Source organism: Geotrypetes seraphini, chromosome 8 (assembly GCF_902459505.1).
Source record: "Geotrypetes seraphini chromosome 8, aGeoSer1.1, whole genome shotgun sequence".
In the NCBI taxonomy this organism is placed as follows: Eukaryota; Metazoa; Chordata; class Amphibia; order Gymnophiona; family Dermophiidae; genus Geotrypetes; species Geotrypetes seraphini.
In genome coordinates, this window is record NC_047091.1 from 83,178,834 (window position 1) to 83,195,156 (window position 16,323).

At 43.7% G+C, this 16,323-nt stretch overlaps 1 protein-coding gene across 3 annotated transcripts in view; it reads left to right on the forward strand.

Annotated features, from left to right (window-relative positions):
- Positions 1–13,862, forward strand: part of TUT1 (terminal uridylyl transferase 1, U6 snRNA-specific) — a 45,340-nt gene extending 31,478 nt beyond the window's left edge. For 2 of the 3 annotated variants that reach the window (XM_033954270.1, XM_033954273.1), the window contains exons 6-10: positions 1,605–1,864; positions 3,801–3,910; positions 4,151–4,273; positions 10,648–10,740; positions 11,454–13,862. In XM_033954270.1, coding sequence (XP_033810161.1) covers positions 1,605–1,864; positions 3,801–3,910; positions 4,151–4,273; positions 10,648–10,740; positions 11,454–12,562 — 1,695 coding nt within the window. In that variant the 3' untranslated portion in view covers positions 12,563–13,862. The remainder of the gene's footprint in view (positions 1–1,604; positions 1,865–3,800; positions 3,911–4,150; positions 4,274–10,647; positions 10,741–11,453) is intronic. The other variant, XM_033954271.1, reaches the window with a different exon arrangement.
- The last annotated feature ends 2,461 nt before the right edge of the window (positions 13,863–16,323 follow it).

Here is a 16,323-nt window from a genome sequence, read left to right on the forward strand (position 1 = left end):
TAATTATTCAATTGTGTATTGTGGCAAATGCTCTTTTTCTGTATTTACAAATTTCTTTGAGGTGTGTGTGTGTGTGTATATATATATATATATATATATATGTATGCATGTATATGTATATGTATGTATGTGTATATATATATATATATATATATATATATATATATATATATATATATAAAAATGTTATAAATTAAAAAAAAGATTGTGCATCAGATATGTCCACTTGCTCTGAACCACAGCTGTTGTGAGTAGAAATTCTCTTCTTATTTTCTTAGCCTTTTGGGAATGAGTTTTAGTATGCTATATATTTCATGTGCTTTGCTTGAGTAATACATTATTAAACATCTTGTTCTATTATTATCAAAGAGAAGTCCTCTTTACCCCCCAAAATAGGTTTAGTATGCAATATATATATATTTTGCCATGTGTTTTGCTTAAGTAATGCATTATTAACATCTTTTGACCTTAATATCAAATTGAAGTCCTGTTTACCTATATGCGGACGCCTCCAGCATGCCTAAGTGACGCTTTAGTTGCATCTACCTAACTTGCACCCAACTCATGTTCAAAAGTAGACCTGCTTTTGCAATGCCTATATTTTAGGCGTTAGGATGCTGAGCGGCATGCGATTCTGTAAACAGACGTCTGTATCGAAGGCACGCCTACACCACACCCATGCCTATCCCATTAGACGCAGCTTTTTCCGATGGGCGTCCATGAAATTGTGGACGCCTATTTTGTGAATCGCGTCCAGATTTTGGACATCTAAATTTCAGTTATTGCTTGTTAAAGTCATTAATTGGGCTTATTATCCACTTTATTTGGACGCCTAAATCGCTGGACATCCACATTGTGGACGCCTAAAGTTAGATGTCCTTTACAGAATCTGTCCTTATATGGTTAACATGAACTGTACATTGAGAACCAACTAAGCACAGTGTCATTCAGACCAATGTTATATAAACAGTTGAGGAAAATGATGTGGTCATTGAAGTCAAAGGCTGTTGAAAGATCCAAAGGTAATTAAGAACAGGTATTTTTGTTTTTTAAATCTTTATTCATTTTCAGAAATTTCAACAAGTCATTCAGAAATACATTAATTAATCACTTGACATTCTTGTTTGTATTACTCCAAATAAATATTTATAAAAAAGACCCACCCCTTCCACCTTTATACTAATACTTAACATATATCAATTATTATCTATCATAATCTCACCCCTCTTTATCTTATCCAGTATTCAGGTGTTTAAGATGTCTGATCACTAGAATAAATAGTCAAAGAACAGGTATTGATTTATCTATTCTAAATAGTTGCGGATACATATAGCAATTGTGGCAAAATCCTATTTGATTTGGGTGAAGAACTAATAAAATCGGTGAGTTGCAAATGAACAATAGTCTCTGATCTTGGCCGTAAATGGGAGGTTAATGATAGGCTGATAGTGGGATTGGAAATGAGGAGTAAGATGTGATGTCTTTCCTGTCCCTTTTCCCTTACCTACCGAACTTACTGTCTCAGAAGGAGGCAAGATGCTTGCTCATTTGCTCTTCAGGAAGGGAATGTTTGTAGTTTCTCTTCATGGCATTGTCTTTTTTAGCAGAGTGAGGACAAAGCTGCAATGGATACTTTATCTGAGGACAAAGCTGCATTGGATACTCTGTCTGAGGACTCCATTTTGAGTGATGTGGACCTGGAGTCTGCATCTGCATCAGAGATCCTGGAGTTGATAGCAGCAGTACTACGACAGTGTGTACCTGGTGTGCATGGTGTGCAAGCATTGACATCTGCACGGCTGCCTGTTGTCAAATTCCAGCACAAAGAGTCTTTGCTGCAAGGTGACATTTCTATCAATAACAGGTGAGGAAAAAGAGGGAGTGGGGGGGGGAATCCTCTAAGGCAGGGGTGCCCAAAACGTCAATCACGATCTACTGGTCAATCGCAAAAGCAACGCCGGTAGATCGCAAAACCAGTGTTCTCCCAGCATTCCCCCAGTCACTATCTCACCTTTAAAGTACTGTAATTACGGCACTCTGCAGAGCGAACATAGCAGGCTGCTGTCAGCCTCTGTAGCATGTTCCCTCTGCCATAGTCCCACCCTTGACGTCAGAGGAGGTGCAGGACCGTGGCAGAGGGAAAGTACTACAGAAGCCGACGGCAGCCTGCTATGTTTGCCCTGCAAGCTGCTATAATTAACTTTAAACTGTGGTAGTTAGGCCTAGAGGGAAGAACGGAGGCGAGAACTGACCCAACAGTCACTGTGTGCGGGAAGCAGCAGCAGTAAAGCCCCGCACATCGGGATAAGACTGTGCCCGTCACGAGGGCCCCGGCGGGATGGAGGTTGCCTTAGAGATGCTGGATCAGGAGGGAGGGGGGGTAGAGACAAAAGGACCTTGAGGAGAGGCAGGAAAGCAGCCTTGAACCAAAAGGGAGGGGGAAGGCAGATCCTGGACTACTAGAGGGGTTAGAGGGGGGAAACACCCTGAACCGAGAAGAGAGAGATGCCAGGCCCTGGGGAGGGGGAAGACAAAGAGAGTGAGAGAGACAAAGACTTGGACCAAAGGTGGGAGGACTCAAAATGTTAGCAGAAGTAAAATAGAGAGAGGGAGAAACCTGAAACAAAGGGGAGGCAGAAGGGGTGGGGGAGATGTTGGACTATGGGAGGTGCAGACAGAAGAGACAGAGGGGGAGAGACCCTGAGGAAGAACAGAGAGTTGCACGATCATAACAGAGGAGGGAGACATGTTGCCAATAGGGGTGGAGGAGAGAGTAAGAAAAGTTGGACTCCTGGAGGGACAGAGAGATGTTGGTTGGGGAATGGAACAAGGTCTTGAGGACAGAAGAGGTGCACTCAGTGTATATAAATAAATATGGGGAGTCTTTTACTAAGGCGCGCTAGCCGTTTTAACGCGTGCTAAATGCTAACGCGTCCATAGAATAAAATGGGCGCATTAGCACTTAGCGCGCGTTAAATTGGCTAGCGCACCGTAGTAAAAGAGGGGGTATAAGTTTAGTATTTTTATTGTTGGTAGATCATTTTGACTTGGTCATTTTAAAAGTAGCTCGTAAGCCAAAAAAAGTGTGGGCACCTCTGCTCTAAGGAATATAATTTATTTGTAGAGCAGCCAGGGGAATGCAGACACACTCTAGGTGTCATCACTTTTATACCTCTCTTTTCTCTGAGCATGCCTGGGCTTTCACATGCTGCCTCTGACTTTCTGAGCTAGAGGAGTGATCTGGTACACAAGGCTCTGTCAATGGCATCACCTTGAGTGTGGCTGCATTCTCCTGCTGTCCATTGGATATCCCCTTTTACAAGTGAGCAACTTTGCTTTCCATCAACCACAGGTATAACTGCTGCCCTTCATTCATAATGAGGCATGGGGAGTGTGTGGTCATGTGAAAAATACTTACATTGCTGAGGGGGGAGAGCATGCATGTGCAAGGGAGAAGGGAACCTTTGAGAAGATCTACACTGGTGGTTTCTACTCTATAATACATATAGTCCATTGGATATCCCCTTTTACAAGTGAGCAACTTTGCTTTCCATCAACCACAGGTATAACTGCTGCCCTTCATTCATAATGAGGCATGGGGAGTGTGTGGTCATGTGAAAAATACTTACATTGCTGAGGGGGGAGAGCATGCATGTGCAAGGGAGAAGGGAACCTTTGAGAAGATCTACACTGGTGGTTTCTACTCTATAATACATAACACTTGTAGCAATGTGTGAGGGGTGGGGGAAGTTGGGGATGGTTGCTTTATTTCCTCAGATTCTCTGACTTTTTCTTCACAGGCTTGCCTTCTGTAACACACGCCTGCTGCAATTGTATGCAGAAGTGGATGATAGGGTCCGACCCTTGGTGTACACACTGCGCTACTGGGCCAAGCAGAAGGAACTCGCTGGTGAGCTAAGGATCTTGGTGTCTGAGGGTCTCTTATCTTTCCTCCCTCCTTAGGGATCAAGATTTGGAGGAAGTGAGTCAGTGGACATGGATTGATAGTTGATGGGGAGGGGGTTAATGTCAAGAGGGCTTTGGATGGCCACTGTTTAGGAATTGATTATTTGGAGATCTGGGTGTGTGAAAGGGAAGTAGTGGACTGTGCATGTCTTTTAATGCATCTGCCTGCCTCTCTCTCTCTCAGGAAATCCCTTTGGAGGGGGTCCTCTACTGAATAATTACGCATTGACACTGCTGGTACTGTTCTTCCTGCAGACTCGGAGCCCCCCTGTACTACCTGCAGTTGCCCAGTTGAAGGAGTTGGCAGGTGAGCATGTGCACATTGAATGCTGTATATAATGAAGCAGGAAATTCTGGGCATATTGTAGCATTATTCTGGAAATCATTAATTGTCAGGAGGTGCACTCACATATTGATTCCTTTTATAGAGAATTCATGAAAAGTGAAAAATTGTTCTCCCTCTCCCAAAGGAAAAATTAGGGCTTACCTGTAAATTTTCTTTCCTTTAGTGTCATCAGTCCAGTCTTAATACATGTGTGTGTTATACATCTGACGACCAGCAGTTGGCGTAAACATCAATGGACACTTTTTTCTTTTATGTTCAGGCTAAGCTGTAGTAGAGAATGACATGGGGAAAAAATTTGTCCCTACCACCGTCCCTGTCCCCTTCCCGCGACTACTATCCCCGCAGCATCCATACAAGCCTCAGTACTGCAATATTTAGCTTATTCCTTCCTTATAAATCAAAGTTCTGGCTGCTGAACTAGAGAAACAGATGTTCAGCTGGCAGGGCTTTGTTTATAAATTTTTATCAACACAACTAATATACTACTTTATCCTAAAGCAAAAAAAAAAAAAAAAAGAAAATGAATAGAAATTTTTTTTTCTACCTTTGTTGTCTGGTTTCTACTTTCCTCATCTTCTCATTCAATTCCTTTCATCCACTGTCTGTCTTCTCTCTGCATCTTCCATTTGCTCTGTTACTGTGCCTCTCCCTTCACCCCCCCCCCTCTCCCAGTTGGTCTGGCACCCATCTTCTTCCCTCCGCTCCCCCATAATCTGGCATCTCTGTCTTCTTCCCTTCAGCGCCTTCCTCCACTCTCTGTTCACCATTTCCCTTCAGCATCTGTTCCTCTCCACCCGCCTTCAGCGTCTGTTCCTTTCCACCACCACCCTTCCCTCTCGCCAGCTCACCGCCCTTCAGCATCCCTTGCGCGGTCCGAGAATCTCCCTCCCCCTTACCTTCGCGGCATGTTTTAAGTTTCCAGAGTAACTTGTTCAAGCCGCCGGAGCCTGTCTGCAGTTGCGTGCATCTGTAGGCAGAAGCTTCTCTTCTGACGCAACCGGGGTAAGGGGAACTTTCCTGATAAGACATTTCTATTCTGTTCTGTAACAAGCATAATGAACAGTGTTAATAAAAACATAACATATATAAACAAAGTGGAATAACCTCTCCACCTATCTGAGTGCAACCAGCACTAATATTTATGGAGCTTGTGAATTGCATTTGTAATAATACTATGGCATTCTATTCATACCTGACTGGCATGAGGAAAGCTCCAATTCTGGATAGACATACTTGTCTGAGACATCAAGCAGGCAAATAATTACACTGACAAGGCAGGGCGTCTTAACTCATATACCATGTTAACAGAAAGAAGATTATCGAGGTAAGGACCTAATCTTCCCTTCTGTTATACAAGGCATACAAGTCCTGACAAGTAGAACATATCAAAGCAGTCTCTAGGATCTAGGGCGGAACAGATGAGCCTGCCCTTAACACTGAGGACCCAAAACGTGGCATCCTTTTGTGCTGCTACGTCCACTTTCTAAAACATTGTAAAGGTATGAAGTGTGTGGGCCATGTAGCTACTCTGCAAATTTTCTTGGGTGGGATCGCCCAGGCCTCCACCCAAAAAGAAGCTACACTTCTTGTGGAATGTGCTTTCAAAGATATTGATGGCCATTTGCCACTGCCAGTGTATGCTGACAAAATTGCCATGCGAATCCATCTGGCAATAGATGCCTTAGAAGCTGGCTTGCCCAGCCTGGTCTTACTACTAGTTAGGACAAAAAGATGGTCAGAAAGCTGAAAGTAATTTGTCACTTTGAGATACCTAAGGAGAACGGTACACCAAGGAGAACTCTCTTCACATTCAATAACTTCAACAGATTGTCCTGTTTACTCAAATCAGTGGGCTGAAATGCTGGCAGTTGGACCTCTTGATTGAGGTGAAAAGTCAAAACTACCTTCAGCAAAAAAGAAGGAACTGTGCGCAGAAAGACCCCAGCTTCTATAACCTTGAGGAATGGCTCTTGGCTTAAAAGCACCTGCAGTTCTGAGACTCACCTTACTGAGGCAATAGCTACTAGAAAGACTGTCTTGATGGTCAGATACAGCAAAGACGCGTCTTGTAAGGACTCATAAGGAGCCTTACTGAGACCCTGAAAAAGAATTTTAAGGTTCCATGACGGAAGAGGTTGTCTTACCGGAATATGCAGCCTGAATGCCCCCTTTTAAGAATCTGGCTAAATCTGGATGAGAAGCCAGAGAACCCTTTTCCAATTTGGCTCTGAAACACGACAAGCCAACTACCTTGAGAGATCCAACCGCTAGACCCTGTTCAAGACTTCAAGTCTAGCCTGCTATGCTAGGACTACTGAAATTCGAACCCTGAAGGTTTCCATATTGTCCTTAGCATACCAAAGCTGAAATGCCTTCCAGTCCTTAGCATAGGCTGTGACGGTGCCATGCTTCCTCCGTCCAGGACAGCTGCATCTGAAGGGGATCTATCTACAGAGACTAGCGTGACAATAGGGTGTCCTGTCTAGGGGAGTCAGAGATGCTGCTGATCGTGCCTGGTCCAATAGGTGAGATTGAAGACACTGGGACCTCTTTAGTAGAAGGGCTCAAGTAAGGGGGGCTTATCTTGACTGCTTGTCTTCAGAAGAAAGGCAGCATATTAAATTAAGCTAACCATATACCACTTAAGCAAATTGGCCTGATGGTGCAAAAGAACAAATTCTGGTGAGAAAGGAGATCCAGAAGCCCACAGTGCTGAGGTACAGTCTGCGGTTGAATCAATTTACAACCAATATTCCCCATTCGCTCTGTTGTATTCGCATATTCGCAGACCAGTGCTTTAAGAAAACCAGCTTTTTTGTTTTCACTTTCACCTACGCCTCACTGTCAGGCTTTGCTTCCAGATATGGCCCCTAGGGTCCAGAAAGTAAATTAGAAGTACTTCAAGTACTGTCCCATGTAGGAACCTAACTCTATTTTCCCAATAGGATCCACTGTTCACTTTCTGCAGTTTTGAGGTGCAATGTATACTGCTGGAACCTAACCTCTGTTTTCTCATAAACTCAGCTTTTCGTTATTCGTGATTTTGTGGTTCACAGACATTTTTGGGAACCATACTACTGCGAATAACAAGAATGGACTGTACTGAGGCCCTGCAAAAACTCCTCTGAAACAGACAGATGTCTCAGGGAGTCCTGAATGAGATGAGGTATGTGGAAGTAAAATAGCAACCATTCTCATGATATCTATCCATGAATCATAGGCAATCTTGGCCAACCCAGACACTTCCTCCTGTGGCAAAGATTCATGCCTAAGCCTTCCCCCCTGCAGCTATTGGGCTCTAAATTTGCCAATACTGAGATGCTGCATGAGGTGGGGCCATACATAAAACAGTGTTTCACTGCTTCCACAGACCTCAACCTTGAGACCATGGAAAGCGCTGAAACTGAAATGCAAGCTGCACTAAAGAAAGAAAATTGGGCCACCTCACAGGCTACAGATAAGAATAGCCTTACTGGGAACTAAGATGGCGGCTGGTAGCTGTAGCTGAGACGCTTAAAAACCCATTTCTTACCGTTTGGAATGGTCAAACAGAAATCTAAACCCTGAGGAGGAATCCTCTATAGCAGCGGGCCTGATGGACGCTTTTCTCCAGCGCGGGGCTCAAACAAGTGAGCCAGAGTTTTCCTTGGCTGCGAGAGGCACACAAGCTGAAAGCGTCGGCACTCTCTCTCTCGGCAGCATTTCTATTTCCAGAGGAGTGGAGTCCTCCGAGTTGCCCTGGGGCGTTGGACCAGAAGGTGGAGGAGAAGAACGTCCCAGAGTGTTCTCTCTCCTGACCAGCTGAGTACGGTGGCCAACTCAGCAGGGGAGTAGAGAAGCTAAATCAATCATCGGAGCACTCGGAGAAATTGAAGCAGCGGATCCCTCAGGATTTTATTAGGCTGAATTCATCTTCTGCTGAGGTTACAGGTACTTTATTTCCATCAGAGGGTCTTGGTTTAGAACTTGTACCCATGCAAAGACCCAAGGTCTTTAATATGGAAACACTTTGGGATGCGATATCTAATTTGAAACTCTCTTTAGGAACCCAAATGCAGCAACTTAAAGCACGCTGTACTACGGTTGTTTCAGAAAATTTGGATTTGTAAAACAGACTATCTAGCCTGGAAAATAAAGTGGATGGACATGAGAAAAGAATAAAAAATGTGGAGTCCCAGGCCTTAACCTGGGTTAGGAACAGTGGAAATCTCAATTTTAAGGTGGAAATGCTGGAAAAAAACAACCAGGAGATATAATCTTTGGATTACAAATTTTCCAAAATTACCACTTATACCAGTACAAGATACATTTAAGAAATATCTGTGAGAAATTTTGAAAGTTCCTGAGTCCTCCTATCCTCCTCTCAAAAATTTACTACTTACCAAGTAGACTCTCGGCTCAGAATCCAAGCCAGCAGAATTTATCTGCTGATAGTTTGGATTTAACAAATTTCTTAGAGAGGCACCGGCAACTGCAACGGTGCTAGTACAATTTGCTATTGATTCTGACAGGGAATGGATGCTTAAGCTGTTTTTTAAATATAAGGATATTCCATTTATGTCAAAAATAGTGAGAATGTATCCAGATGGGTCACGATCTACCCAAAAGAGAAGAAAACAGTTTCTCATTTTGAGACCTCGGGTATTACAGTTGGGTGCGATGTTCATTCTGAGATACCCCTGTAAATGTGTGATGGTCTATCAAGGGAATAGATATGTCTTTTTCGAACCTCAACAGTTGACAAAGTTTATTTCTGCTAAAAAGCAAGGGTAGTAATTCATGAGATTCCCTACTTCATTATCAGCTCAGTGAAGTTTTAGAGCCCAACCAGCCACACCTTTATTTTCCTTTGTATATGTTAATTGGAAAATTTTCAGTAAAATCATAGCTGTCCCCCCCCCTTCTTATTAAGGACTAACTATACAAACCAGTATACTTGATTCCTGGGTTTAGTTCTGTATCTTTGAATTTATGGAAGGATGTTTCCTGATATATTTGTTTATTTGATGTATTGCTTTCTTCTTTTTTATTCAAAGATGTTAAAACTGGTATTGTATTATTTCTTTGTTTTTGACTAATGTTTTGTCAAAAGGATAAAATGCAAATAAAGAATAATAAAAAAAAATGAATAGCCTTACTGGGTCAGACCAATGGTCCATTAAGCCCAGTAGCCTATCTCACGGTGGCCAATCCAGGTCACTAGTACCTGGCCAAGGAGTAGCAATATTCCATGCTACCGATACAGGCTTCCCCCATGTCTTTCTCAATAATAGACTATGGACTTTTCCTCCAGGAACTTGTTCAAACCTTTCTTAAAACCAGCTGTACTATCCGCTCTTACCACATCCTCTGGCAATGCGTTCCAGAGCTTAACTATTCTCTGAAAAAAAATTTCTTCCTGTTTTTAAAAGTATTTCCCTGTAACTTTAAGTGTCCCCTAGTCTTTGTAATTTTTGATAGAGTGAAAAATCGATCCACTTGTACCCGTTCTACTCCACTCAGGATTTTGTAGACTTCAATCATATTTCCCCTCAGCCGTCTCTTTTCCAAGCTGAAGAGCCCTAAATATTTTAGCCTTTCCTCATACGAGAGGAGTTCCATCCCCTTTATCATCTTGGTTGCTCTTCTTTGAACCTTTTCTAGCGTCACTATATCTTTCTTGAAATGAGACCAGAATTGAATGCAATACTCCAGATGAGATCGCACCATGGAGCGATACAAGGGCATTATAACATTCTTAGTCTTGTTAACCATCCCTGATGCTCACTTTGGCTTTCCCTCTGATGTCACTTGCTGGCCCCTTGACCCGGAAGTGATTTCAGAGGGAGTCAGGCCTGCGTGAGCAACAGGCTAGAGTAGTTGCTTGCGTTGGCGAAGATTTTAAAGAGGTACGGGGGCGGGGAAGGGAGGGCGCATGCATGGCATGGGGAGGCGGGGAGGCGGAGAGGTTCTGGCACCCCCACCGAGATGGCGTCTGGGGCAGTCCGCTCTCCCCTCCTCTCTTATTACGGTGTCCCCCCATGAGATATTGTCTCTTCCTGAGATGCCCATCTGCTCAACTGCGGTCCAGCCTGCTTAACTAGTCCAGGAGTTGCTGGAGATAGAAAAAATACTAACGTGCTGGTGCAGCTGTATGCTAGCCTTATGCAGTAGGGTACACTTCTGTATTTTTCTATCTCCACCTGGATGCATAACACTCATATGTATTGGACTGGTTTGTTGAGAATGCTAAGGGAAGTAGATTTTAAAAAGTAGTAGCTGGGAGGAGGAAGAGACTTCTGAGGACAAGCTAGACATAGATTAGGAAAGGATTAACTCTCTCCTATTTTCTGCAGATGAAGGGGAGAAAGCTATTATAGATGGTTGGGACTGCAGCTTCCCTAAAGACTCTTCCAAGATGGAGCCCAGCTGTAACTTGGAGAATCTGCGTGAGTGTTGGGGATGGGATGTGGAATTTTGAACCGATATAGACTGGTATTCCAAACATAGGCTTGCTGAAGTTGGAGCTCGCACTGCTGAACACATTAATTTTTCTAAGGATTAAAATCTGAAAGGGGGTGAACACATGAATCTTTTCCTTCCATGCTTTCACTGATGATCTTCCAGGTGGGTTGTATTCTCTGAGGGTCATAAACAGAATCAGTTTTCAGGATACATCTAATAAATGTATATGAGAAGTCTGCATGCACAATACTTCCGCTGTATATAGATTTATCTCGTATATTCATTAGAGCCTGTGGGCTTCTTTTGTATAACTAGTGTACTTGCTTGAAGCTCAGCTTTGGAAAAGCAAATGCTTTAGTCTCAGATCCAAAATATCTGTGGCCTTTAGGTATAGAGAGTATAATACAAATGTATACCACTTTGATAGCTTTTGTAGGCAGTATATAAATACATATTGGGACTTGTATAGCACCTTTTGTAGTTATACAACCACACTCAAAGTGGTTGTATACAGGTACTTCAAGCATTTTCCCTATCTGTCCCGGTGGGCTCACAATCTTTCCAATGTACCTGGGGCAGTGGAAGATTAAACAACTTGCCCAGGTGAAAGACAATATTGGGTGGTTAAATCCTTCGTGTGTCATTGTGGCAGTTCTAGAAATGGTGTGATCATGTCTCTTCTTTTTTTTTTCTGCAGGCTCCCTCCTTGCTGAGTTTTTCCATGTCTTTACTGATTATGACTTTGCCAGCACTGTGATTTCGCTACGAGAGGGTCAGGCTTTTCCACTAAAAGACATCCTGGCTTCAGAAACAAGCAGTATGCTGAAACTGGGAGCCCTCAATATCCAGGACCCCTTTGAGCTGAGCCACAATGTGGCAGGGAATGTGAATGAGAAAATAGCTCTGCGCTTCCAGAGCCGCTGTCGAGATGCAGCCAAGTATTGCCGTAGTCTCCAATATCAACGCAAATCCAGCAAGGGCAAGACCTGGGGGCTGGTTAGGCTCTTCCAGCGTGGGGACAATACTGAGATCTCCATTACCGAGGAGGGTCCTGCTGCTGGAGATGGGTTGGTGATCTACCTTCCCTCCCCTCTCCTAGTTCTAACAGAGGAACAGCGCAGGAAATTGTGTGGTACAGAGGGTGTGCAGCAGCTCTGTTTTCAGAAAGTCTGTACAGCACTACGCTTTGTGCTACAAGATGTGCTGAAGTGCAGTGTTTCTCAGGATGAGGATAATGAGAACATGGCCAATGCTGAACAGGCTGTGCTTCGGGAAGAGGTGCCTTGTGTTGGAGCAAAACGTATCCTGGCAGAGGAAGACAGCTCAGTACCGGATAGTAAAAGACCACGATTAGAAGCAGTGAGTACTAGAGAGGAGAAGGTAAGCTGGCACTGCACCATTTGTCACAAAGTCTGGCTAGGGCGACGAAAAATGCGTCGGGAACTTCAGCGCAATGCTGCTCCCAGCCTCCTCCAGGATGTTGACTCTTTGCAGGTGGAAGCTGAGGTAACAGAAGCCATTAGACAGCAGGAACATGGCAGTGGGCCAGCACAGCCCTTACTGATGTTTAGAGTCTGCATTGTCAGTGCTGGGGCTGCTAGCCAGGACTGCAGAACAAGTTTGTGTTTTACTCCTTTCCAGGATCCAGTTGCTCTTTTCCAGGACTTCTTTCATTTCCTGCAAGTCTTCCTCCCTAAGACAGTAATGAAGCACATCAAGAAACATGGCTTGAATAGCTCCGTTGGAGAGACAGAATTAGGGCTTGGGCAGGGTATGGATTTCTACCCTATGCAGTGTTCTCCCTAGAAATCTTTTAGCCGGGCGCTCCGCCCGGCTAATTTAGTTGAGCGCCCAGCTGCCTTTCTCTAATGATATGCTTCCCCCTCAGGAGTAAGTAGCATTTTTTGAAAAAAGTTCCATGCCGGCATTTTGCTTCGGGGTCTGTACGGCTGACTTCCCTACGTGGTATGGGGCCAGTGCTGCCCGATTCACCGAAGCTTACATGTTTCCCCCTGGTCTCACCTTTAAAAGTAATTATAGCAGTCTGCAGAGGATCGCTGGTGCTCTAGCGAATCTAGCAGCTGCCGGCGGCCTACGTAGCACGTTCCCTCTGCCTTGGACCCGTCCCTGATGTCAGAGAAGGGGCAGGACCGCGGCAGAGAGAACGTGCTGCAGAGGCCGCCGGCAGCCTGCTAGATTCGCTAGAGCACCAGCAATCCTCCACTGCCATAATTACCTTTAAAGGTTGGTCCTCAACAAGCGGCAGCCACAGTGCAAAAGATGACCTCTCTCGCTGGGTGTGGGAAGCAGCGAAGGTAAGGCCCCGCCTGTCGCGAGGGCCCTGGCGGGATTACCATAGACACACTGGATCTGAGGGCCGGGAGCAGGGACTAGCAACTTTCAAACCTTCCTCATCAAATGGTGATATGTAGGTCAAAACAAAACAACAGTAAACATAGTCCCTATCACCTCACGTCTCTGACTTCCTTCAGTGCTGGCTTGCTTATCTTTCTGTCCCTCTATCACTCAGCTACCTTCCTATTTTTTCCTGCTCATAACTAGAAAATTGGTCTGGACCATGTATTTATCATCTTTGTTAGTCTTTAATCTGACTTTCTGCTGGAATGTTGCTCAAGGTCGCATGCGAGGAGTGATGCATGGGTTGTATAATGCAGCTAAAAAAGACAAGAGGGTCCATCCACATTGATTAATTAATTCTACCAGGGATGGCATGTTTCCTCTGTGGATTCTCTGACAGACTCTACTCTTTTTTTTTCCTACACTTCCTCATCCTGTATATTGCCATTTCACATCTACTTTTACTCATGTAATAGTATCTACCTGTTTCCCACACCATATTGGGTATTTATCTTGGGAGGGGGTGAGACAGAAAAGGACCTTGAGGAAGGGGGGAAAGCAGACTTGAACCAGAAGACAAGGCAGATGCTGGACTAAAGGGGATAGAGAGGGGAACACCCTGAACCAAGGAGAGAGAAAGATGCCAGGCCCTGGGGAGGGGGAAGACAAAGAGAAAGAGAGAGACAGAAAGACCTGGGACAAAGGTGGGAGGACTCAAAATGTTAGCAGAAGGAAGACAGAGAGAGAGAGAGAGAAACCTGAAACAAAGGAGAGGCAGAAGAGAGGGGGGGCAGATGTTGGACTTGGGGATGTATAGAGGGAAGACAGAGAAAGAGAATGCAGAGAGGTGGAAAGATTCTGGACCAGGAGGGAGGAAGGAAGAAAGGAGTTAGAGGCAAAGAAAGACCTGGAAGAAAGGAGAACAAATGCTGGACATTGGGGGGGTGGGGTGAATTTGTAAGCAGAAGAAAGAGGGCGGCCTGGACCAAAGGGGAAAGACAGGAGGCAGACATTGGACTATGGGAGGCGCAGACAGAGGGAGAGAGACCCTGAGGAAGAACAGAGAGATGCAAGATCATGAACAGAGAGATGCAAGATCATTAACAGAGGAGGGAGAGAGGGGACATGTTGCCAATAGGGGTGGAGGAGAGAGGAAGAAAAGTTGGGTACATGAAGGACTTATGTTTGGGGAAGAGGATGAGGAGAGGACGCATGCAGAAGGCAGAAAGAAAAAAATGTTGGATGCACAGTCAGAAGGAAGGCCAACCAGAAACTAATTAAATCACCAGATAACAAAAGTAGGAAACATGATTTTATTTTCAATTTAGTGATCAAAATGTGTTAGTTTTGAGAATCTATATAATCTGCTGTCTATTTTGCACTATATTTATCTATTTTTCTATAGTTGTTACTGAGGTGACATTGCATATTTTAAAGTCATCTATCTGCCTTAGCCTCTTTGAAAAATAAAACAAATATAAATGACAATTAACATTTTCTCTGCGTACAGTGTGCTTTGTGGGGTTTTTAAAATTTTGTGGTTACCATTATGAATTAAGATACTGGGGAGGGCTTCAATGGCTGGGAGGGGGTAGATGGACTGGAGTGAGTTTTGATGGAGACTTCAGTAGTTGGAACCTAAGAACAGTACTAGGCAGAGTTTTAGATTCTTGCCCAGAAAAAGTTAAGGAGAAGAAGGAGTTAAAAAAATAAAAACCAACAAATTTTTAGATTGAATCAGGTTGGGCAGACTAGATGGACCATTCGGGTCTTTTTCTTCTTTCAATAACTTTGTTATTATAATGGGGGCAGAGCTTGGGCTGGAGTACTTGGTTGGTATTTGTCAGACTTAGCTTGAAAAAGTTGAGAAACTCTGATCTAGGTGATTACGGAGTTCACTCAGTAAGGGCCCCTTTTACAAAACCACAGTAGTGATTCTCCCATGGCAACTGCACCAAAGTCCATTCAGTTCCTATGGGCTTCAGTGCATTTGCTGTGGCAGAATTGGTTTTCGCAGCTTTGTATAAGGAGCCCTAAAGTAGGAACTTCTGTCTCTTTGCTATGTTTTAAACAAAAAAACAGATTGCCGGGGATGCAAAGCATTATCTGATTCAACATGAGTTTGAAGTTGGTTGAATACCACTCTCTCAAGTACGGTAGTTTTGAAAGAAATGGAAGGTTTGATACTGACCAGTAGTTATTCGGAATAAGAGGCTCTGCATTACTTTTGTTCAAAGGTGGCTTAAATGCTACTGGAACACTGCCTAAGTGTCAAACCATAAAAAAGGAAGTCATCATGAGCAATGGAAAATAATTAATAATAATTAACTAATAAAAATAATGCACATTTAATATTCCCCACCACCAAATTTTCCCATCCTGCCCCACCCAGCTACTTTTTCATGCCACCCGGCTGGAAAAAAATTTCTGGGGAGAACACTGCTGTGGAAGATATGCGCTTAAGTGAACTTTAGTCCTTGGGAATGTCATTACTGCTGGGATCTGTGCTGCAATGATGTGGAGTGGGGTGTTTAATCAGATAATATGCCTGTTTAACAGTTTGTATTGAGGCTGTGAAAACTGCAGCTCTAATGATCAGGGCTTGGGTCTTAGAAACATGTGCCTCTTTCATCAGCTCCATGTCTGTGTCTCTAAACCTTGCCCAAAACAATGTGTAGTAGCCACTAAATGCTGGGATTGTTGTGCTAAGTTATTCACACGTAACTTGCTGTTTGCAGTAATGATGCTTCTGGTACTTCAGAATATCTTTTTAGATAGGGGAATATATTTGTTTTAAAACTCTTGCTTCAGACACATCAAGTCCAGCTCTTGTACATTTCTCGTCCCCTAGCAGTGGTGCTAGTTCTGATTTGGATGGCTTAGTCCTGCCTTTTTTTATTTGTTTAATGGTAACTGGCCATAGCTGGACACCCAAAGGTTGTAGCGGTAGACAGAAGATCCTGGGGCAGAATAGATGATAAACCAACAGGTATGGTATGTGCAACTTTATTCTGTGCGCCACTGATTAAACATTAAAAATCTGAACCCAAAACAGGAAATAATTGTTCTCACAGAGTGTAATGCAGATGGCCAGTCCAATATTGCTTCTACTGATCTTAAGATCAGCTATCGACAGATTTGATGATGCTCTCATCTGTCGTCTTTCTCTTGGGCAGCAATGTCTGATACTGCTTTGACTTTAAATTCAC